Here is a 24,489-nt window from a genome sequence, read left to right as displayed (position 1 = left end):
AGGAGGCCAAGGCGGGTGGATCACGAGGTCAGGAGATCGAGACCATCCTGGCTAACACAGCAAAACCCCGTCTCTACTAAAAAAAATACAAAAGAAAATCAGCCGGGCGTGGTCGCGGGCGCCTGCAGTCCCAGCTACTCAGGAGGCCGAGGCAGGAGAATGGCGTGAACCCAGGAGGCGGAGCTTGCAGTGAGCCGGGATCGCGTCACTGCACTCCAGCCTGGGCGACAGAGCGAGACTCGGTCTCAAAATAAAATTTAAAAAAAAGTGTAAACATTTTGAACTGTATGCATTATTATATCACGGACTAGTGTATCTTGCATGAATGCTCTCTTTTGTGTCTAGGTATTCTAAACACTCTTAATGTGAAAATGAAGTGCATGTAGCAAAAACCTTTTATTATATGAAACTCTACAACACTTGTGAAAAAAATTAAATTTGGTTTGTGCACAGTGTAACGTTTCTCCAGATATTGTCCAAAATTACACACGCACAAACCGTTCACCCTAATTAGGCGTTGGCCTCAACCTAAACATCTGGGACTGTTATCTATTAAACTGCTGCCAGAATCTTACATCCAGTTACCTCCACTTTCTAGAACATATTCTCTAATAATGCTATAGAAACCAATTTCTACTCCATACGGACGTTTTTTTTGCAACAGCAATTAAAATTTTTTCTTCCAAAAAAACCCCGTTGTTCTGAGACAGGATTCATAGGTTTCATCAGATGCCTGAGACGTCCACAGTGTAAAAAAGGCCAATTATTCTAGCTTTATAGTTCCAGTGCTTAAGGTCATGCCAGTGATCCCATATGCCTGGCCTTCTGCGGGGGATGGGGTGAAAGTAGGTACTTAATACATCCTTTCCGAATGAATGGTTTGGAGTTCTTTCATAATTATAGAATTATAAAGCTGGAAAGTCTTTAGAAAGTCTTTATTACAATGATTTTTCAAAGTGTTTGGCCATGACTCATAGCAAGAAATGGATTTTCATTTGTGACCCAGTAACCGCATGGGTGAAATAGTTTTTATAAAACATAATGTAACTTTACTATGTATGATGCACTCTTATATCTTCTATTCTACTTCTTTCTTAATGTATTCCATTTCTCTTTTTTGAGATGATTAATTGAATTTTTATCCAAAATGACTGGCTTCAATTGAAAATTATTAGTAGCAGATTTGGGAGCAAGTAAACAGAAATGGAAAGCCTTAGTATTTGGCTTAATTATTCTAAAAGCACACTGATCACATTTATGCTTTTTTAATTTTAAATTTTAATTAAATTTTAAGTTAAAAGGCATAAATGTGATCAGTGTGCTTTTAGAATAATTTGAAGGTGGGGTATTTAAAGTTAATGTGTAGAAAAGAAAAAAACCTTACATAACCCCAGATCACACAAATTAAAATTCACTTAGTCATACAGTTGTGAGCACTTTTGACAGCCAAAATTTCACCATTCTTAAAGTAGGAGTCTTTCATATTCAAAAGCTAAAAGTTAGCGTGCAGATGGCCCAATTATCTTGGTGTGGGAGAGGTTACATAATAATCTATTTCCAAAACCCACAAAAACCTGTAAATGTCACCAACAAAAACAAAGCAGCAGATTGGCCAAAACTAAGGCAACTGGTTATACAGGAAGGCAGCAGGTCACTCATTTAACTGCTAAAAGCCATTGCTTTGTAGTACTAATGTTAATTCCTTTCCGCACTTCAGGAACCCACATCCCAGCCATTGCAGGGTCAGTTTCTGTGTATTTAGCTCTGTGGAATGTGCCCGAACACCAGTCAGCACTTAAGTCAATCTAAAGAGAATTCCCTCCAGTTTGAAAATCAGCTCACTGGCTTCATGATATAATTTGTACATTCTTCCTTAGCTTCAGGGGCACATGCCTGCCCCCTGGTCCAATAGATCCAGAATGGTTACAAGGATATCTTGACTTACAGGAGATGCCGCATAAGAATTTTGACAATTCAGTCTTGAAGTCTGCTCACTTTGACTCAAACTTTTTAAGCCAGTGACATGTAGAGGGTCCACCTGGGCTGGATGAAATTTCTATGGACAGAGATGTCACAGAGCTGGGAAGGAGAGAAATAGCTCTCCAGTCAATGTGAGTGAGAAAAATTAGTCATATCACTCTGAAACAGGTGAACTTGAGAGTTAAGGATGCTGGCATGCAGGGAAGTCATGTGTGCAGCAGAAGAGCTGCAGGATGTCTTCTCTTTTGTGTTAATGTGAGATTACTGAGGTCAAGAGAACAGGTCCTGGGAGATGTGGGTGTATTTGCCAATTTCTGGCCACACATAGCCTCCTCAAAAAGCCCCCAAAGATGGCCAGGTGCAGTGGCTCATGCCTGTAATCCCAGCAACTTGGGAGGCAGAGGTGGATGGAGCACCTGAGGTCAGGAGTTTGAGGCCAGCCTGGCCAACATGGTGAAACCCCGTCTCTACTAAAAAAAAAAATACAAAAAAAAATTAGCCGGGTGTGGTCACGGGCGCCTGTAGTCCCAGCTACTGGGGAGGCTGAGGCAGGAGAATCACTTGAACCCAGGAAGCAGAAGTTGTAGTGAGCCGAGATTGCCCCACTGCACTCCAGCCTGGGTGACACAGCAAGACTCCGTCTCAAAAGAAAAAAAAAGCCCCCAAAGATGAACTTCACCTAGTTGTAAGTGGTCTAATAGTCCTCCGTCTCAATATACATATATATTTGAACTTCAAAACTAGTTTTTTCGAAAAATATTTTTTAGAGCCGGGGTCTCACTCTGTCACCCAGGCTAGAGTGCAGTAGCCCAGTCATAGCTCACTGCAGCCTCAAACTCCTGGGCTCAAGTGATCCTCACTTCTGCCTCCTGAGTAGCTGGGTCTACACGTGCACACCACTGCGTCTGTAACTTTAAAATTTTTTGTAGAGATTGGGTCTCACCATGTTGCCCATACTGGTCTTGAAATCATGGCCAGAAGCAATCCTCCCACCTTGGCCTCCCAAAGTGCTGGGATTACAGGAGTGAGCCACTACATCTAAGCCACAGGGCGGCCTCCATAATGGGGCATGAGCCTCTTCCCATCTTTTTTTTGTTGTTGTTATTCGAGACAGTCTCACTCTGTTGCCCAGGCTGGAGTGCAGTGGTGTGATCTAGGCTCACTGCAACTTCTGCCTCCCGGGTTCAAGCGATTCTCCTGCCTCAGCCTCCCAAGTAGCTGGGATTACAGGCACATGCCACCACACCCGGCTAATTTTGTTTTTGTTTCTGTTTTTTTTTTTTTTTTTTTTTACTTGAGACGGGGTTTCACCATGTTGGCCTGGTTGATTTCAAACTCCTTACCTCAAGTGATCCACCCACCTCCGACTCCCAAAACGCTGGGATTACAGGCATGAGCCACCACACCCAGCCCCATCTCTTTTTTTTTTTGAGACGGGGTCTAGCTTTGCCCCCCAGGCTGGAGTGCAGTGGCGTCATCACGGCTCAATGTAGCCTCAACCTCCAGGGCTTAAGTGATCCTCCTGCCTCAGCCTCCCAAGTAACTGGAACTACAGGCATGTGCTAATTTTTTTTTATTTTTAGTAGACACGAGGTCTCTCGCTATGTTGCCCAAGCTGGTCTGGAAATCCTGAGCTCAAGCGATCCTCTCACCTCGGCTCCCAAAGTGCTGGGATTACAGGCGGAGCCACTCTGCCTGGCCCTCAAAAAAAAAAAAAAGTGACAACCTATTAAACTGATATCTGTCACCCTAATGGGTCATGACTAGCAGTTTGAAAGACAAAGCTCGATTTCACTGAATTTATTTTAGCAACAGAAGTTATTAGCTTAATGAAATTGCAACACAAACCCCTACACCTGCAGTTGCCGGAAGCTAAACTTCTGCGCTTCCGGAAGCAAATTTCCAACTACCACGCCTCTGGAAGCAGGACCTGGCTTCCTCCCTCCTGTCTCCGCCCACCCTCCTCGGCGTCTGCCCCGCGCCCGGCATAGCGACGGCAAGGGGCGCTGCGGAGTGCTCCCAGCCGTGAGGGCGGGGCCGGCGCGATGCCCCGCCCCTTCGTTAGCTCATCTTTGCGCGTCGCAGTCGCGCGGAGCCCGGCTTCCGACGTGCATCCTGGCAGTGCGGTGGTGAGTTGGAGCGCAGGGCCGTTGGGGATGGTGGTCATTAGGGCCGTTTACGGTCCAGACCACAGGGCGGGTGAGTGAGGTTGGACCCGAGGCTGCCTGTCAGCAGGTCCGTTCAGGGATGCTCCAGGCCCTGGGGCCTGAGGTTGGCTTCCATGACTCCATTTGCCCTGGCTGTCCCTCGGTGTACGTGGCCTGAGGGGAGTGGGGGAGGCCCTTGGGTGGCCTCCTTTTGCGTCCTGAGAATGTTCTGGGCAGTATCGAGATTAGGGCTGGTTTCTCTGCGGAGGAGATCATTTATCCGTAGGTGGGAGGACTGTATTAACCGAAGTTTTCCAGTAGTGGGCCACGCTGTCTTAGGTAGCGTGCTGGACAGATATAGACATCACTGGACGGGTACAAACAGAGGCTGGGTTCGCTTTACGCCAAGTACCGTGCAATACTGTGGGCTGTTGACTTTCCTGAGTAGTTTCATAGAGGCATCTGTAGTGTTCCTTGGAAACACTGAGTCAGTGATGAATTCTGCCTGGGAAATTTAGGGAAAAGTTTCCCAGAGAGAGAAGATGGCAAGAGAGGGCTAAGGTCTAAAGTCTCTTAGCTCTGACCTTCATAAGACCCGGAAGTAAGAGGTAGTGTATCTTGGTAGCCTATACTATAGCTTGTATCCACTTTTTAGTGTCCCTTGGGGAAGCTTCCTTAACCGCTTCTAAGCCTCCATTTTCTTACTAGAAAAGTGGAACTGATAATAAGAAAATAGTAGTTCCCCCCTTATCTGCGGGGGTGTACGTTCCAGTGGATGTCTGAAATCTTGGATAGTGAAGGACCCTGACTGACTTACCGTGGTTTGACTTACAATTTTTCAACTTTACATAGGTTTATTGGGAAGTAACCCCATTGTAAGTTGAGGAGCATCTATACTGTGTTTTTTCTCATACAGGTTACACATACGTACCTATGATTACTTAGTTTAATTCATAAATTAGGCACAATAAGAGAATAACAACAATAATAATAAAATAGAATTATAACAGTGTAATAAAATGTATGTGAATGTGGTCTCTCTTAAAATATCTTACGGCACTCTACTCACCTATTTTTGGACTACGGTTGACCTCTGGAACTGTGGAAATCAAAACCTCAGCTAAAGAACTACTGTACCTAGTAAGTGGGGTTATGAGGTTTCAGTGAGCTAATCTTTGTGTATTACTTAAAATAGGACCAGATTCATTGTACATCCTCAAATGTGCACTCATTGATAGAATCACACCCTTGTCTTTTGGAGCCCGGGTTTTTGGAAGCTGGCCTACCGCGAGCCTTCCTCCTTTTTTTGTTTCTATCCATTGCCAAATGTGAGGCCCAGAATGACAGGGAAGAGGACAAGCCTGTGCTTCAGCAGGCAGAAGGCTGTGCTGAAGCAGAGGTTGAATACCATTCCCATTAGCCAAACTGGCTTGAGCGCTTTCCTGTCTTTCCTACCCTGGGCAGAAAGAACCCCATTCATGGGTCACAAATGAATAAAACACTACCAACCTGTCTGTAATCCCAGCACTTTGGAAGGCCAAGACAAGAGGATCATTTGAGGCCGGGAGTTCGATACCAGCCTGGGCAACATAATGAGAACTTGTCTTTACAAAACCAAAACAAAACACTACCAATTTGCGATCTTCATAGGCAAGGATTAGTTATAAATTGATTGTTTGTTTGATTTCCTGTTATTGGAAAACCTTCGGCACCTTTTTGGGCTGGCAGATTTAAAGAAAGTAACCTGAACCTGGATGCCTTAACTGTGTGGTCCCTTAAACTGCCAATGGGTAGAATTGTGAGGGCCGTGAACTTGGATGAGAGGAAAAATTGCATCTTTATGTTTCCTAACCTCCAACTGAAATTTAGCATTTTCTTCCACTGTGAATGTAGGCAACAAATCACATTATTAGCAGTGCGACTTTGCTATGAATATGAATTATAGATATTTTCATATCATGATATTGTGTAAGCTCATTACAACTTTGAAATTATGGTAGTTACTAAATTTGCTTCTAGATCACGTATATAATGTGTCAGTAAAGAAGCACATATGTTTTTGTATTTTGATAAAATTTTAGCATATAGTCTATCCTCATTATTTGTGGATTCTGTATTTATGAATTCACCTACTCACTAAAATTTATCTGTAGCCCTCAAATTAATACTTACAATGCTTTTGTGGTCTTTGGAAGACATGACATTTTTTCACATGTGAAAAATTTTAGTCACCTGATGCACATGTTCTCAACTGAAGTCCAACAGGGTGACACTGCCTTCTTGTCAACTCTCATATTGTAAGCAAATGTCATTTTTGCAGTCTTTGGTGCTATGTTTTTCTCATCTTTGTGCTTTTTGTCGTCGGTGATTCCACTGTTTGAGATAGCCCCCAAGCATAGTGCTGAAGTGCTTCTAAATGCAAGAAGACTGTGATTTGTCTTATGGAGAAAATATGTGTGTTAGATAAGCTTTGTTTAGGCATGAGTTCAATATTAATGAATTACTAATGTATATTCAGTAAGTGCCTTTTAACATAAACACACATAAAACATGATTATGTATTGATTGGTTGACAAGAATGTGCCCAGAGGCTTTCAGGAACCTGTTTCCCCAAGGAACAGTGGTTCTCTATTGGATAATTTAGTGTCTGTAGCGACTTCATAGAACATAATTGTTGTGAATAATGAGAACCTACTGTAATTGGTTTCATTTCTAAACCTGTGTATTTTCTGTAAAGACATCCTGAGCCTGAGTCTGGTGGCCCATACCTGTAATCCCAGCACTTTGGGAGGCCAAGACAGGAGGATCGCTTGAGCCCAGGAGTTCAAGACCAGCCTAGGCAACATAGGGAGACCCCATATCTACAAAAAATAAAATATCCAGACATGTTGGCACGCACCTGTAGTCCCGGCCACTAGGGGGCTGAGGTGGGAGGAAGACTTGGCCTGGGAGGTTGAAGCTGCATTGAGCCATGATTGTGCCACTGCACTCCAGTCTGGGTGACGGAGCAAGACCCTATCTCGAAAAAAAAAAGTCCGCTAAAGGGGATCTTTGGCACACACAAAGAAATAAGAACCATTAGCCCTTAATGTAGCCTGAGAAATTAGATCTATCCTTTTTTTTTTTTTTTTTTTTTTTTTTGAGATGGAGTCTTGTTCTGTCACCCAGGCTGGAGTACAGTGGCACGCTCTCAGCTCACTGCAACCTCCGCTGCCTAGGTTCAAGTGATTCTCCTGCCTCAGCCTCCTGAGTAGCTGGGACTACAGGTGTGTGCCACTATACCCAGCTAATTTTTGTATTTTTAGTGGAGACGCAGTTTCACCATGTCGGCCAGGATGTTCTCAATCTCTTGACACATGTCTCCCTCCAGCCTCTGCACTTATTTACCTGCCTGTTGGCTCTTAAAGGCCTTTTTGGTTGAGACCTTTGCATGTAAAATAAGAACTTTGCCATCTTTGGATTCCCCCGTGTTTATTTGTTTTTAATAAATAATATTTAATATTAAAAGGAGCTGTGGTTTTTTTCTCTCTAAAGAGCAGGAAAGGACAGAGACTGGTCACTCTCTGCAGTCACACTTGAGGTGAAGAAACCATGGGATAGGATTAGCTGTTAGTTGAGTCCCCGGGTTCAGAGGAAGAAAGAAGACCATACCACCTGGTAGGGAGTGTGAAGGGGGTTCCAGGGACTGATCCATAGAAGGGTGTCAGAACAACTTCATAATAAAGAGTTGCCTTATTTTCTTGGTCAAGGGGAACTTCCTGTGTGCCTTCTATCCTGATGACACCCCCTCACTGAAATCCTGGTGTTGTTTCCACAGAGCTGTCTGGCCTTTTGTCCTTGATCCTTGGTTAAGGAAATGACCAACCAGGTAAGGCCTGTGTTGAAGGGAAGAACATCAGTTGGTCTCTTTGCCAAGTTCAAGTCCAGTAGGTTTTCTGGATGTGTAGTCAAGAAACTAGCATCTCATTCTTGCCCTGCTCCTAAAGAGCTGGGTGACCCTGGGTACCTAGTCACCACAGTGTTAGGTGGGACTAGTGAAATGCAAATACTGAGAGGAGGATTGGTTCATCCAAGTCTTTACCACAATTTAGTGAGTAATAGAAGAAGCTTAAAAGATGTTGTACAAAAAAAAAAAACAAAAACAAAAGATCAGAATAAGAGATAGAACAGGAGAAACATATCTTTGTAATAAGATTAGGGACAAAGTTAATAGACTGTTAGGCAGGCTGTGTGTTCTTATGCAGCTGCAAAATTTAAGCTACAAACTGGACTCTGAGCTTCCTTGGTGATCAGAACAGAAAAAGAAAACATAATTTATTGGTCTCTTGTTGGGTGAGTGTGGGTAGTAGGAAGGAGGGGAGAGTGTCAGTTTCTTTAAGAATTTTTTTCTGATATGACTGTACAAATCTTGCATGAATGGGAATCAAGGAGCTTGCAGGATGGCCAGGTTGACAGCAGAGGAAGTAACTAACACTGTAGTGACTCTATCTACTTGGGGAGGAGTGCTTTCTGGAGGCAATGTGAGACATCTGAAATCTGACCATGGGTTTAACGTGGCTTCTGTTCTTTTTTAGTACGGTATTCTCTTCAAACAAGAGCAAGGTAAGTAGCCTGCCTGTTTAAACAATTCATCTGTGAAAAAAACTGTGTTGTCCCTGGTTTAAGACTTTTGTCATGCTGACCAGACATGCAGTTTTCAAGTATACTCACTTTGCAGAAGAATTGGCAGCTGAAAACAAATACTCTTAAAAAACAAACAACAACAATAAAAACCTGAACAACCAACTAAAAAAAAAAGCAGTCATCACGATAGGTTGGAGAATTCCAGGCTGAGGAAAATTTTCCCACCTGAGGAAGACATGACCAAGCTTCCCAGCTGCTGAGGTGGAAGAAGGAAATGCTTTGAGCCTCAAAACTCTGTTAATGCCGGCTCACCTAGGGAGGTGAACATGAGCCTTTTTCTGAACTCAGAACTTGCTTTGGCCCTTAATGAAAGTGAAGCCTATAATAGTGAAATGAGTTTCTCTTGAGGCCACTGAGTGCACTGGGAGCTCTGTAGCAGTGGCAGTGGCAGGGATGGGAGAGCAGGCGGCAGGTCAGAGTGGGCTGGGATTGTAGCTGACCAGTGGTACAGAGCTTTGTACCCAAAAAGGAGCCATGTTTGTGCATGGACTACTCACCCATCTCATTTCTTCACTATAGCCTCAATGAGTTTGAGAAGGCCTAAGGAATTTGTGGAATGCCTAATAAAAGCTCTTCCTCTCTAAGTAGGTGACATGGAGGTAGTTTGACGTTTAAGCCAAAAGCATCATCCAGGTTAGCTAGTGTAAGTAACTAGTAGGCTAATCGGGCATGCCAGTCAACTATCTTATATGTAGCTATTGTCATCCAGGTGGCAAGTTAGCAGGCTTGAGTTAGGTGAGGTTTGAAATAGAAGCCACAACTCTGTCTGTGGTGTTCAGCTGTTTTAGGTTTAATGCCTTTATAGTCATATTTTGGGAAGGTATCGCTGGAGAATTGTTGTCAGGCAGGGGTAAAGCCTCCATGTGCACTCGTCACATTTTTACATCCACACCGGGTCTGCACATACAACAGTGTGGCCTACCAAATATGCAGCTTACAGACTTAGACTTAAGGTAGACTTCAATTAATAGAGATTGGATTTGAATGCTAGCACCTCTCATTCCTTGTCTATAAAATGAGGATATTGATAGTACCCACTTCATAGGATTGTTGTAATGTAATAATTGGCCCATTAACCATAATAAAGATACTTGTGGGGAAAGGCAACTTAATATATGGAGGCTATAGTAGGTATTTTCTTTTAGATCTATGCTGTTTAGAATGGAACTGCCTGCTTGTTTCCAAAGATCTTTTTGGAGTATCGGTTACCAGGTTTAGGTCTTTTCTTGGTAGGAGGGGGTCTTCCCCACTGGTTTTACTTTTTTTTAGCCAAGTGATAGCCATTGTAGACTCCTGTATACCAGATAGCATGCTAAAAGAAAGGACACTAGATTTAGAGTCTAAAGTACCACCTTCCTGCCTGGTAAACATGAGATTTAGGGCAAGTAGCTTCTTCAGAACCTCCAGTTTTCATATGTGGCCCCAAAATTTCAATAAAAGCTGTATAGGAAAGCACTTTGTAAAATAGTAAAGCAAATACAAATAAATGTTACCTCACAATTGTTGAGCAGTATTTCAGCTTCATTAAGTCGTATGCAAGAAAACTTTATAAATGAAGCACTTTCCATTCTAGCCCATGACGATGCCATTTGGTCAGTTGCTTGGGGGACAAACAAGAAGGAAAACTCTGAGACAGTGGTCACAGGCTCCCTAGATGACCTGGTGAAGGTCTGGAAATGGTGAGTGCCTCTCCCCTAACATACAGCCTTGGAAAATTGGGGGCTGAGGTTTTGCTTCTGAACTCTCCAGTTGCAGTCCAGGAAATACTTTTTTCTAGGCAAGAAAGCAATAGCAATATGGTGGTATAAAACAGCAGCTTATTTTTCCCACTTGTTTTCCTGTTACTCTGTATTAAAGCCCTAAAGTTAAAAAAAAAAATCTTAAAGAAAGTCCTACATTTAAAACTTGGCAGCATTTGGTGTTCTGTAGCTCATTAACTCTTCTCTGATTCTATATTTCATAGACCATTGGTATTGCGTAGTCACAGGGACCCAGAATTTCAGATGCCAGGTAAAGTGTGTTCTGTGTGAAGAAATCCATTTCTCTGTCCCCTGTTGAAGGCGTGATGAGAGGCTGGACCTACAGTGGAGTCTGGAGGGACATCAGCTGGGAGTGGTGTCTGTGGACATCAGCCACACCCTGCCCATTGCTGCATCCAGCTCTCTTGATGCTCATATTCGTCTTTGGGACTTGGAAAATGGCAAACAGATAAAGTCCATAGATGCAGGACCTGGTAAGAGTTTTACTTGTAGGGGCGATAATAGAGGTTCATGATTTATTTTCCAAAATCTTTAGGGATAAAATGTGTTTTACAGCTCAGAATTTTTTGGATTTGAAAGGAGTGATAATGGGTGCATGAACTGTATTTCACATAATACCCTCAGTGGGGCTGGAAACAGCACTCTAATGAAACACTAATACCTCTGCAACTAAACATGAGTGTTTACACTAAGGGAGATAAATAAAGGCTATAAATAGCCTTATGTCAATTCAGGTTAGATTTTGCTGCCAAATGAATTTTGGTAGTAAACCTGTGGAAAAAGCTTGTAGTTTCCAGAGCTTTTTGTATTTCAAAACTGCTGGTTTGGCATTGTTGACCTGTATTTTGTATTTTCCAGAGGTTCTCTATTTGCCATATTCTGAACTGATTCATTCACTGTCTTATGGAAGCCTAGAATGTAAAGCATGGGGTCCTTATAGATCTGTATCATGGTCATCTCTAGTAATTTTGATTAAAGGGTGTGATTCCTGGTATGTGATACATACGAAACTTTTAAGAAACATCAATTTTTTTGTTTTAAGTACTGTAGAACAGCATAATCTTGTCCATCAGCCTTGGTAAACATCATCTGAGATGATGGAAATTAATGATGTCATAGGCTGACTAATGTGGAGCAGCAGAGGACATTTCAGGATTCTTTTGAGCTTCACATTTACTTATAAATGGCTGCACAACATTCCCCAGCAGAACCTGCTCTGCCAGAATGGGTGGTAACCGTTAGAGGGTGCAGATAGCCTGGCATTTCTCTGGCACACCCCTTTGTGGGTTGATGATAGAAGAGCTGCTTAGGTGTTCCATGAACACAGTTCCCTTGATTGGTGCCCTGGATGGATTCGCCTCCCACCAGTTATGCTCAGTAGCCACTCTAGGCTGTTCCTGTATTGGAAAGAGTGATGGTCCCAGAGTTTTTAAAGAGGCTGGGTTGTCTGGAAACTGAGTGCATTTTCCCTCAGAAGCAATGTTTCTTGTCTGTAATTCTTACCACTGGAGCTCTTTTAAGAATATGCATGCCCAGTCCATATTTTGGATCCACTGAATCATAGTGTTCAGAGTATGTGGGATGGGATATGTATTTGGAAAAAGCTACCCAGACGCACCCTGACTCCCCCGATGGTTGTCGTTACATGTACCCTTACCCTGCTTACATTACTTACAGAGGACTTGGGTCCCCAAACTATCCTGCAAAGTCTATTAAGACTCTAATATATAAGCATGGTCTTAAGAAAAGAGGAAGAGACAGAACTGTTTCTACCTTTTCATCTTGGGTGCCTAAGCTTTCCCAGGGCTCATAATGCTGGTGTTATTCCATGCTGGTTGTAGCCCTGGGCACAAGGCAGCTGAAGAAACCAGTGCTGGATTGGTTCCAAGTAAAAGGATGGCGTATGTATCCAGCTCACTTTCCCTGATAAACAGTACCTTTTACTGGATATTCTCCAAGTGTGGCAAGGTTTTAAAGGTTACTGTTACGAAAGAAAAAGATAGAAGAGGCCAGGCGTGGTGGCTCACGCCTGTAATCCCAACACTTTGTGGGGCTTGAGGCGGGTGGATCACTTGAGGTCAGGAATTCAGGATCAGCCTGACCAACATGGTGAAACCCTGTCTCTACTAAAAAATACAAAAAATTAGCTGGACATGGTCGTGTGCACCTGTAGTCCCAGCTACTCGGGAAGCGGAGGCGAGAGAATAGCTTGAACTCGAGATTATGCCACCGTACTCCGGCCTAGGTGACAGAGCAAGACTCAATCTCAAAAAAAAGGAAAAAAAAAGGAAGAATGGAGTCTGAGAGTTGGGTTTATTTTCTTTTTGGATAAGACTCTGCATAAAACTAGACCAGGCCATTAAACAGCCAACAGTTATTTGGTCCAGTAACAAAAGCAAGCATTGCTATTGACAGCTAAAGAGCAGCTAAATTTATCTGAAGGTAAAACTCCTTGGATGAATTTGGGTCTAATGAATGTAGGGAAAATGGACACTTAGTTTCTACCTATCTTGAAAATATGCATGGAGAATCTGAACCACCACAAAGGAAGAGAAAAAGAGAAGAGAGACAATCCCCAGTCGTGGAGAAGTGAGGAAGTAGGAGGAAGCAAAGACCATGAGTGTACCAGTCTTTGTGTGGACATGTTTTCATTAGGAGTAGAATTGCTGAGTATCATGGTAAGTGTTTGTTTTCACTTAAGAAACTGTCAAACTGGTTTTCAAAGTGGCTGTGCCGTTTTACATTCCCACCAGTGTATGAAGGTTCTGGTTTCTCCACATCCTTGCTAACACTTGATATTGTCTTATTTTTATTAAAAATTTAAGAAACCTTTAAACTAAATTTAAACTCGATAAAGAATTAGCATCTTTACAACATAATTTTCTGAATCAGGACACTGCTACTCCGATTTAAAAAGATGTGTCTTTTGGTAAAACTTTAGTTTGTAAAATTAAGGCCAAGTCTTTTCACACTGTATTTTTGTCCTTCTTTTTTCTGTTCAGTGGATGCCTGGACTTTGGCCTTTTCTCCTGATTCCCAGTATCTGGCCACAGGAACTCATGTCGGGAAAGTGAACATTTTTGGTGTGGAAAGTGGGAAAAAGGAATATTCTTTGGACACGAGAGGAAAATTCATTCTTAGTATTGCATATGTAAGGAAACATTGCTCTCTTTTCTCCTTCTGATTCTTTCAGTTTACCCTTCCAGCCTGTTGCAGTCCTTGCCACAGATTCTGCCTTGGTCTGGTCAGGCAGCTGCTGTCTCACTGGTGTGGTTTGCCAACTAGCCAGTTAGACCTGTAGACAGCAGGAGGTTTGCTTTGTGTTTGGTAGGGATAGCTTAACAACATGGAGTCTGAAAGTGCTAATTTTTCCATATGTTCTCTGAACAGAGTCCTGATGGGAAATACCTAGCCAGTGGAGCCATAGATGGAATCATCAATATTTTTGATATTGCAACTGGAAAACTTCTGCATACTCTGGAAGGTATATATCATCATCTTATTTTTACAAACTGGGTTATCAAATCACAAAGAAAGAATTATTCTTTAATTAAAATGCCATTAAATGGCAAATGGGCATTAGATTTACAAAATATCAATCTCAATTGGAAAACTGAAATGCCTCCAGGTTTTAGTCTTGTCACTATAGTTTTTTTTTTTTTTTTCTTTTAGAGACAGGGTCTCGCTCCCAGGCTGGAGTGCAGTGGCGTGATCATAGCTCACTGTAGCCTTGAACTCCTGGGCTCAAGGGATCGTCCCACCTCAGCCTCCTGGGTAGCTGGGACTACAGGTGCACACCACGATGTCTGGCTAGTTTTTAAAATTTTTGAGGAGATGGGGTCTTGCTGTTTCCCAGACTGGTCTCTAACTCCTGGCTTCAAGATTTCTTCCCACTTTGGCCTCCCAAAGTGCTGGGATTACAGACATGAGCCACCATACCTGACCTGTCACTGTAGATTTAACCTAGACATACTAGTTCTTGTAACAGTGTTAAGTGCTTGTTTGGGTGAACAGACTTACTTTTTATTTATTATATCATAATCTATCACATTATGTATGTGTGTGTTAATATATATTTGCTATATGAATGTCTCATTTCTGTCATTTTGGATTCTGATGAACTTTGTGATTAGAAACAACTTTTTGTTGATAATTTGAAGGTGGATGAAAGTATTGTGCCCACTGTCCACACTGGTGGCTTCTGGAAAGGAGGACTGGGTAGCTAAAGAACAGGGGTAGGTTGGAGGGAGACTTTATTATGCGTACTGTTGTGCTGTTTTGAATTCTAATCAAGTGAATTTATTACCTCCTCACATTGCTATAGTTTATCCTTTACACTATAATAAAGGATTTCATAGGGAAATCACATTTTAATTTGTTCAACCTTATAAATCAGGAGCAATGCATATATCCTTGTGTGGCCATATTTGTAGTAGAAAAGTTATTTAAAGCAATGTATGCTGAGGGCAGGGAAGGGAACTAAGGAGAAATGGCTCCAGGAGGAGATACTGGGGTTATGTGGGTGTTTTGAGAACATTAAGAGGAAAGGCCCAGTCAGAACTCTTGCTTTTCTGCCTGAAGCACCTGAGCATGTCAACTCAGTGGCTCGTAATCATTAAGAGGGGCATTGTCAGTGAGAAGCTGAGTGAGGCGGCAGTGGTTCACCAGATTAACAAGGGCCTTTATGAATTTCAGGCCATGCCATGCCCATTCGCTCCTTGACCTTTTCCCCGGATTCCCAGCTCCTTGTCACTGCTTCAGATGATGGCTACATCAAGATCTATGATGTGTAAGTTACCTGTCGAGATTAAAGGCATCTCCCTTACTACTGATGCCCATCTTGTCCCTTTATTGTTACAAGGAGCCCTAGGGAGGAGCCCTAGTAAAGACCTGTGCTCAAGTCACATCAGACACCTTGACTCCCCAGGCGGTCCTCCCCCATTCAGCGCCCATTTTTAGTGTGTGTCCTCAAGGGCTGCTTGGAGGAGGATGTGCACGGGTTCCCTGGTAGGATCAGATACTTGCTACTTTTTCTCAGGCAGCCTGATTTTTGTGAGCTTACTGATTTCAAATTCTTTGGGATAGGTAAGTAATATACAGATGAGGAAATGGAGCCATGGGCTGGAGCTGGCCCCTGGGGACAGGAAAAGAATTAGAGCATCCATTTTCAAGGGTAGGGCTGTTCTAGCAGACATGCCTCTGCCCTAGTTAGGGAGCAGTCAGTTTATAAGCCGCCCCGCTACAGGTCTAGATGGGAGCGTTTTTGGTTTTGGCCCTTGACTGCGAGTATAGAAGCAAGTTAATCATCCTCTTTCATTCACAGCCATCATTGTAAATCTGTGCAGACCCCTATGTCTTCTTCTTTTCCCCCATCAGTTTTAGTCCCGACTCCTATTCCCCACTGAGGTATCCCCTGTAATGTGTTGGATCTGTGTTCTTGATACTATGACTTGGTGCTATGGTCAGCTCTCCCTGCCAGGCATGCCTCTGGCTCATTGCTCCTGAACATGGTATTCTAATCCACTGCATGTACCTGTCACACTCCAACCCTAGCCATGGGTGCCAAGACCTCCTCCACCTGCATGTACTGCAACCCTGACCATCTGTGTGTGTCCTTTCAGGGGCCTGTGATAGTTGCTTGGGAGTTTAAACCTCACAGTAGGAACACTGCTCCTTCTAGCCCACTTCTGGTTAAAATACAGTTTTTTCTGGCAAAAGGTTATCAGCTAGACATAGAATTCTAACTGCAGTTTTTGGAATTGTAACTGAGTGAGGGTGCTATAGCCCAGAGGGGAAGATGTCTCTGTAGAGTTATACTTGCCTGTTAGTGGCAGAGGCAGTATAAATGCAGCAGTTCCTTACATTTGTGACTTTATGATTTCTATTGCCACTGTTTTATTGATCCTCCCAGCAACCAATGAGGTAGCAGCACAGATTAGTGTCCCCATTTTGCACATGAGAAACCCAAGCGGAGGTGGTTGATTTGCCCAAGGAGGTGGTACTGAATGAAGACCCAAGACTGTTTTTTTTCACCCAATATTGATGCATTATTATTAATTAAAGTCCGTAGTTTACATTAGGGTTTACTCTTTGTGTTATACATTCTACGAGTTTTGACAAAATGACGTGTAGCCACCACTAACTACAGTGTCACGCAGAATAGTTTCACTGCCCTAAAAATCTCCTGCTCTACCAAATCATCCCTTTCTCCTGCCTTGAGCCCCTGTCAACTACTGATCTTTTTACTAAGGCCCGGGACTTTTTACCCTCCCATGGTCCCACTGTATCCCACCTGCCCCCTGGCCCCTAACTGAGGTCCTCTCCACTCTGCTGAGGTCTGTGTTCCGGGGTAAAATTGCTGACCTCAGTTAGGTCTTATGGTGGTTCTGCCAGAGGTGGTTGGGTTTCATTTCTATTAAAAAAGTGAAAATAGCTGTTGTAATTAGACCTGTCTTGTTCTTGATTAGGTTTAAAATGGTCTCTCCAAGCTGCATCTGTCATAATGAATACATCTTGACGCTTTCCTTGGACTGGGAGCACTGGCCCCATACGGAAAGGCTGCTGGTGCAGGCAGGAGTCTGAACCCGCCCTTCTCCTCTCATATGGCTTCCTTGCCCCGTTGGTTCTCAATTTCCTCATCTTAGGGGTTGGCTTGCGAAGCCTCTATAGTGTGGTTCTTTGTTCATTTTGAGCTTCAGCTCTTTGCTTGTTAAGGATTTTATTCTTGGCCATTGGTGGCATCAACACATTATGAGTTAATGCTGCTATTAAAATTTGTCTCTAATGCATGAAGCTACTTCATTGAAAGAGGAATTTTTGATATAGTATTCATGGTCATTATAAGGATAGCAGATTTGGTCCAGCTTATATTGGCAGAGTTAATAATATACTTTCCACTTCAGTGATTATACTCTAGAAATTAACATCTCAATTTTGTTTGAACCTTTCCCATTTCAGACAACATGCCAATTTGGCTGGCACGCTGAGCGGCCATGCCTCCTGGGTGCTGAACGTTGCATTCTGTCCTGATGACACTCACTTTGTTTCCAGGTACTTAATGATTCTTAGCAGTTTCTAAAATGCTGGGGAGATGAGAGCAGTCTTCTTGTATAGATTGCCTTAACATTTAAAGATGTTTGACCCTTTTTTATTCAGTTAGCCTTTCTTTTCTGCAGTTCTTAAAATTTTTGTTTAGTGATGTTAGTTGACCTTAGCTGGAACAAAAGTCAACAAGTAATCCTTTTAAACAGTTAAACTCTTAGTTTTTTTCATTATAAATTGAGCCTTCTACCAAAGTGACTCTAAGGTAGACTTGTGTTCCAATGGTAACTTAAAATATGTAAATGTTTGTAAAATGTTGTTTATAGATCCCAGTGTTGGTCAGGCCTGGGATGGCCAAGACAGTTGGAAAGCAGGAGATGGACAACTTGAAGGCATTGCACAGTGCTTTAGAGGCCTCCTGCGAGCCTTGGTTTTGAAGCTTTAACAGGCCTCCCTCCCATCTGGAAATAGGTAGCTGTGTCTGAGACTCCTGGAGAACAATTAATATGAGGGCCAGGCAGATCACAATTTCAGGAAAATGGCTACCCTGTGAGGAGAGAAAGCCACCCAATGATGCTGATACCTGGCCATTTCCTGTACCGAGGCATGGGGTTGGGGGGTCTGAAGTTAGAAGAATGTAAGTCATCAAAGGATTTTTGGTCGAAGTCCTTCCAACTTCAAACCGATACTAATGTTCACTTTTTAAAATAGTTCGTCTGACAAAAGTGTAAAAGTTTGGGATGTTGGAACGAGGACTTGTGTTCACACCTTCTTTGATCACCAGGATCAGGTATGGCATTATTATTTCATCTTTAGATAGTTGGGGTTGTTTGACCATTGTACCAAAGAGGTTTTCTTTTTCTGACCTGGTTGCTTGAGCTGTGGATACCAGTAGATGCCTGGGCCTGAGCTGCTCTATCTGCTCAGTCATCCATGTAGCCAGAGTTCCTGTGCACAGTCTGGGGTGCAAAGGCTGGGATGTGCTGTCAGCCTAGCAACTCAGGAGGCATATCCCCACATAGGCTGGAAAACATGGTGTTAGCCCCACAGCCTTTAAATGCCATCTTTGGAAATTGCTGCAGCTGGTGTCTGGGGCCCTCTCCTGGGGGCTGCTGGGCCATGGCAGGCTCACCAAGGATCTTCCTCTTCAGGAGATTCCATTGCTTAAACACAGTCATCGCTTGTCATTTTTGGAACTGTCCAAAGTAGAGATGTGATTTTTTTTTTTAATATAGTAGAAGCTGGAAATTCATACAAGTTTTTTGGCTTTAGTGTTATTGATAACTTTTCAGTCTTTAAAAGGAAACTGTTCTCACAAGCATCTTTATCTTTGCCAAGGTGAATATGTGAAATAGTAAAGGTGTTCTAGTGCAATACTGCTGAGTCTTTCATGTGTGCTTGTATCCCCTGGGAACTTGGTTAAAATGCAGATGCTGCTTCACTAGGTCTGGCATAGGGCCTGGGATTCTGCATTTCTAACAGGCTCCCAGGTGAGGCCAAGGCTGCTGGTCCTAACCACACTGTAAGGTCTTGGGGAACTAAGCATAAAAAATAAAATGTCCATGGCAATATAATATTGGCTTTTAATATATTTTAAATATTTTTAGATGGTCCTATAGATTTCTCCTCTTTGAAATGGAACTTAAAGTTAACTAACATTGTTCATGCTTTTTTACTTTTCAACTTAAATTGTCCCAACAAAATTGAGGGGGTTGGATCTTGATATTCCACTTCTGGATTTCAGCATCTTACTCAGGGAGTAAGTCCTGGCTAGCTGTGTTTCCTTGTATGTATGGATCATTGAGGTGCTGTTTCAGAGGTTGGAGTGAAAGGCCATTATGCAGCCCAATCCCAACACTAAAATCAGAGTAGGGTGACAGGCTTACCACCCAGAATCACCTCCTAATAACCAGGAAGTTATTCCTGATTAGAGAAACTCCAACCACATCAATTCTGTCTGGGAAGGAGGTGTGAATCAGTTAATTTAACACATAGCAAATAAAAATCTATGGTCCACAATATCATGTTGTCTAGCTCCTGGGGACAGGCAGGCTCCACAGGCCACTAATAACAGAGTGAGAATTATTGACTGTGGGGGGCGGACACAAGGGGTCAGCTGAGGAGCGCAGTTTGTGATTTTCCCTATAGGCAGTGACTTCGGGGTAGTTGTGGGGCCTCTTTCTTCCTGGAAGCATAAATGTTGGTCTCTTATGGCTTCCATCTTCCTGGCATTAGGTTGCACCTCAGGATTCTGACTCTTTGAAAGGGCTGTAGATAATCTCGATTAGTACTGTATTTAAAAATGATTTTTTTTTTTTTTTTTTTTTGGAGTATGGGAAGGGGCAGGAATGCTAATTAAAAGCAATAATGGAAGGTGCTTGGTTAAAGCCTCCATTCTCGCTGATTTAGAAAGTACAAGAACATCCTCATCTCAGTTTTGGTAGATTCAGAATAACGGGAAAATAAGGATGTTCATTTCATAAATATTATAAAGAATAAAGGCATTTGTAGAACTATTTTTTTTTTTAATTTACAGGTCTGGGGAGTAAAATACAATGGAAATGGTTCAAAAATTGTGTCTGTTGGAGATGACCAGGAAATTCACATCTATGATTGTCCAATTTAAACATCAAAGTCTCCAGGCTTATGCTGCAAAGAAAATGTACGGACTGATCATGACATTCCTTACCTTTTTAGGCTTGTTTAAAATAAATATAGCATTTATTGTAGCAAAGACTTAAATTTTGTAGATACAATATGAATCTTTTCATGTTTTACTGGAAATGCTGTTCATACTTTAACATAAAGCTTTCTTAATGCAAACACTAGTGTCCTTGAACATGCTTCTTTTTTCAGTTACCCTATTACCAGTGAAACAGTGAGAGGGATTGGCATTAAGAGCAAATCTCTGCCTTAGCCATCAAGAGATCCAGGTACTTCTTTAACTTTCCAGCTTAGAAATACAGGCTGACTCTTCCAGGGAGTTGACTCATGCAGTGAGATACAGCAGCGAGCTCCCTGGAGCTGTGATAAAGCAGCTAATCTATTTTAGAATGGAGTCCTGAAGGAAAGAGTATATTTGACTGCCTAGGAACATTATGTACTCCTGTCTATCTGGGCATCCTTCTACTTGATGTATTAAAGATGTCCCCTGCCAAGCCCTCCTTCCCCTTATTAATTTCAGAGAGGTCTCTAACTCGCTAGGTGGGTATTGGAAGGCAGGCTGCTATTCTTGCTGCCTTAACAATGCCTAGGCTCAAGCTCGTGCCTCATGCTGTAGAACTGTAGCCCTGCCTTAGTTATTTCAGACTATCTGTACCTCAAGAGTTTCCTCTTCATCAGCCCCCTTGAGACTCATGTTAATGAGAAAGATGTAAGTAGCTAAACACTTGGAAGCGTGTTGCTTTTTATTGATCATAACTTCATATGCTTATGCGTCAGGTCATGTGCTTTTCGCCAAACCACTCACTGCCCTCAGAATAAAGCTCACGCTCTTTATCATAGCCCCCCACTTCTCCCTCCTGCTTGCCTTGCTCACCCTCCTGTAACCACATCATCCTTGCCATTCCTCTGCCTGGAATGTTTTCCCTCCAGACCTTCGGACATCTGCCCAACTGCATCCAGGATTCTGCCCAGATGCCAGCTCCTGGTAGAGGCCGTCTTCCCATTCCCTTCTACTCATTCCTCTTGTTCTTCATAGCAGTTACCACTTTTTGTTTGCATTCACCCCCACCCCCAAAATAAAGCTCCATGAGGGTGGAAACTTCATTCCATTATATCAACCAATGAGAGGCAAGCTGGCAGGCACCTTAACACTGTTTATTTGAGCTCTCAAAAAAATGAAAAAGCAAAGCCACTTGTCTCTCACACTAGCTCAATTTTAATTTTAAAGTGACAAATGTACAGGTGGAATAAAATTTTAAGCAACATCCTCCAAATTCCTCTTACATGACAAGGAGGAGCTGAACGTCATTTTACTCCATTACCAACTAAACAGTAGTTCTTTAGCAATAATTAGGAAGTCACAGCACAAAAACGACACCCCAGAGTTGTGGTCCATTTATAAACAGATTTTCACATAGGCTTCGTTGGAAGAAGTGATTTTATATCTATCCTGACCAATGGTCAAAGTGGGCATAGGTGGGCTGTTTCTATACTTTGAGCAAATTATGCCTCACTAGCTGGCAATGTTTTGCAGGAATCTGGTCCATGCAGCTGGTTCACCTTACCTGCATGGTCTGATCTGCGCTTTGACCCTCCTAAGGAAGATCCCTGGTCTGAGTGAAACTCTCAGGTGCCATGTAACCAAATAAGGGTAGGGAAGATCTGACAGGTGGCCTCTGCTTTAACCCAGCAGCTTACAAGTTTTTTGTGACTTGGGGAAAACAAATAAGCAGTAATGGCTAAAGACTGAGGTAACCCTAAGTTCGAATTGTAGTCTACCTGTCAGGAATAAAATAATGACTAATATCCCTCCAAACAAGCTATAATTTACAGTAGTAGTCCATATAAACTGTAATCCACAGTGGAACTCAGAGAAGTTCTTACCAAAACATCACGAGCAGGAAGCCCTTTGTAATATGGCTGTGCAATGAGAGGAACGATCCTTTGGAAGGGAGCTCAATCTGGGAGAATGAGGTGGAAAACACTGCGGAGTTCTATGCCTTTGCAGACCCTCAAGTCACCCCGGATTACTGGTCAGAGAAGCTGGCTGTGCCATGGGCCAAACCAGCAGCATTCCCCCTGGGCTTCTGTTGCTGCACTGAGGCTGCCAGGGACACAGAATTTAGTTTTCTTTACAAGTAAGCACTCTGGTGGGAAAGCATTGCAAAAGTTGTCAACAGAAAATCATTAAAACCCTGAAGAACAAGGTGTGAGGGTCACACGCAAACAGTTATCAGCATATGATTCAAAACACTGGTTTGTCCTCACCACAGAGCTTGGAAGTTTCAGAAAACTTCCAAGAGAGATGATCAGACACTCACATTCCATCCACTGAAGGGCACAGAACAGTAGGAACTAAGTTGGCCCTGTTAAGCAGGCACATGCAGCCATGTCTGATCCACGGATGTGCTTTTATTCTTTAAGAGGATCATCCAGAATCCTCAGAAATGTTATCTTAGCAGCCCTGAGATCATGCCCTCAATAACTCTGCCAAGGGAGGGGGGAGAAACCACAGACCTAGGATGAGCCAGGATGCCCACTTTGTGCCTTGGGGTTTGCTAGGGGGCTAAGCTGCTAACTGGGCTGTGCTTTATTGGTGACACTGAATTATGGCAAAGCCACTAGAAGCACAAAGTGTTGGTGCAATCACTGACATCTCAAAAGTATATCCTGAAAACAGAAATGAACAGATTCCATATGCAGACTAGAGGTGATTTACACTTAAAACATTTAAATATAAATTAAGCTATAACTTAAGTTACAACCAAAAGAAAAACCAAAAAGACACTCAGCAATTAAGAATGCTGAACACATACACAGGACATCCCAAACACGAGGCCATTAAAGCGATGCCATTTTCATTGTGCCAACTTTACATTCATCATGTGCTAGTCCGGTGGGGCCACGCTGCCCCGCACCACATCATGCCGTCTGGCACTGCACTCCAGCCCGGGGCCCATCTTCGTCCTCCTCATAGGCCTCCCTGTGCTGACGCCAGTTCTGCTCATTGGGACAAAACTCCTTCAGCTCCACCTGATCCATGTCATCTGTAATCCTCACTTTCTGTCGAGGAGGGAGTAAAGCTTCCAGCTGAGGAAGCTTTTCCAGAGAAAGCCAGTGTTTTTCAGGAAAGATTACCTGTAAAGGGTGAGGTGGGAAAGAAAGGTGGCTCTTTTTTCCCCTTCCAATTAAGGCATTTAATAATATGTCCATGACAATGAAACATAGTGAACTTACTAAAAACTGTATGATCAGAATCCCTTTTTCCAGGGGTGCTTTGTAGATGGGCATTCCTTCATCGCACACGCATTTCAGGTCCCCGTGCTTTATCACCTCACCTGCCAGAGAAAGGGTCAATTAGGGAGCAGGAAGGCAGAGGGGCCTGCAGAGGTCGTTCTCCCTCACAGGAGAGCCTGAGGCAGGCCCTAGCGCCCCGTGGCAGTGGGCAAAGGAAGCGTGGCATCTGACTGGAAAGCTGGCCCCAATCCCAGGTATCCTTGTCAGGTACTGCCTGGGGAAGGGGCTCCGGCTGGGACTCTGACCCGTACTCTGGGCTCCAGCAGTGTGTCAAGAGGGCAGCATGCTGCAGCTGCCATCACTGGTAGGTTTAAAACAAGTGAACTAGAAGTCATGACACCCAAGTCTGCCTAAAATGGGGCCAACACCCATCACCCTGCCCCTTCATGGGGTGACAGGTATCCCTACCACGAGGGGGACAGGAGTGCTCCTCACAGACAGGAAGAAGCCTCAATAGAGTCCAACCAGTCCCCTGCCTGGCATAAAAACTGGCTCCTGGCCACCTGCAGGTGACACCCAGGTTCCTTGGTAGGGAGCTCACTAGGTGGCTTGGCCACTGGCAGTCTCCTTCATGGTCACAATGCACTTCCATACACGCTGCTGAGCTGGAGTCACCCTCCTGGCTGGCACCCGCTGGGTCTTACAGCTACGTGACTTTGGAAGGCATCAGAGGAGTTCAGACCCCAAGAACTCTAAGGCATTCTGCCAAGTCAGAAACTTCCCTCTAAGCATGGAAAAGAAAAGGGACAAAAGGGTTTCTGATAAAGCATGCTCTTCAGCTCAGCGATGAAAATGGACAAAGACAGAAAGAAATGTTCGGAAAAAATGGGGGAGACGGTGGAGGGGAATGGAAACACTAATTTCTTCAGCAGTCCACTTCCATACAGGACTATCTAGAAAGTGAGCTGTCTCTTCAA

The 24,489-nt window shown here is 43.3% G+C and overlaps 2 protein-coding genes across 11 annotated transcripts in view; one reads left to right on the top strand and one right to left on the bottom strand.

The window, feature by feature from the left end:
• Positions 1–3,912: 3,912 nt before the first annotated feature.
• Positions 3,913–20,434, top strand: SKIC8 (SKI8 subunit of superkiller complex). 7 transcript variants are annotated; one of them, XM_054450868.2, is made up of 13 exons: positions 4,077–4,109; positions 5,248–5,267; positions 7,662–7,784; positions 7,877–7,995; positions 8,702–8,729; positions 10,384–10,489; positions 10,871–11,043; positions 13,573–13,721; positions 13,961–14,054; positions 15,266–15,359; positions 17,528–17,620; positions 18,323–18,401; positions 20,148–20,434. In XM_054450868.2, the coding sequence occupies exons 4-13, from the start codon at positions 7,984–7,986 to the stop codon at positions 20,235–20,237; spliced, it is 918 nt and encodes a 305-aa protein (XP_054306843.1). In that variant the 5' UTR covers positions 4,077–4,109; positions 5,248–5,267; positions 7,662–7,784; positions 7,877–7,983; the 3' UTR covers positions 20,238–20,434. The 7 variants fall into 7 exon arrangements, with proteins under 7 accessions (XP_054306838.1, XP_054306841.1, XP_054306846.1 ...); XM_054450866.2 differs by lacking the exon at positions 7,662–7,784 and having other exon boundaries at positions 3,928–4,109; positions 7,945–7,995; XM_063652807.1 differs by lacking the exon at positions 7,662–7,784 and having other exon boundaries at positions 4,098–4,179; positions 7,945–7,995.
• DNAJA4 (DnaJ heat shock protein family (Hsp40) member A4) overlaps positions 20,172–24,489 on the bottom strand; it is a 19,261-nt gene continuing 14,943 nt past the window's right edge. For 2 of the 4 annotated variants that reach the window (XM_054450862.2, XM_054450859.2), the window contains 2 exons: positions 23,513–23,613; positions 20,172–23,413 (listed from right to left, as the gene is read on the bottom strand). In XM_054450862.2, coding sequence (XP_054306837.1) covers positions 23,198–23,413; positions 23,513–23,613 — 317 coding nt within the window. In that variant the 3' untranslated portion in view covers positions 20,172–23,197. The remainder of the gene's footprint in view (positions 23,414–23,512; positions 23,614–24,489) is intronic. The other 2 variants (XM_054450861.2, XM_054450860.2) reach the window with 1 other exon arrangement.

Source organism: Pongo pygmaeus, chromosome 16, assembly GCF_028885625.2.
Source record: "Pongo pygmaeus isolate AG05252 chromosome 16, NHGRI_mPonPyg2-v2.0_pri, whole genome shotgun sequence".
Classification (NCBI taxonomy): domain Eukaryota; kingdom Metazoa; phylum Chordata; class Mammalia; order Primates; family Hominidae; genus Pongo; species Pongo pygmaeus.
This window is presented reverse-complemented; position numbering and strand designations above follow the sequence as displayed.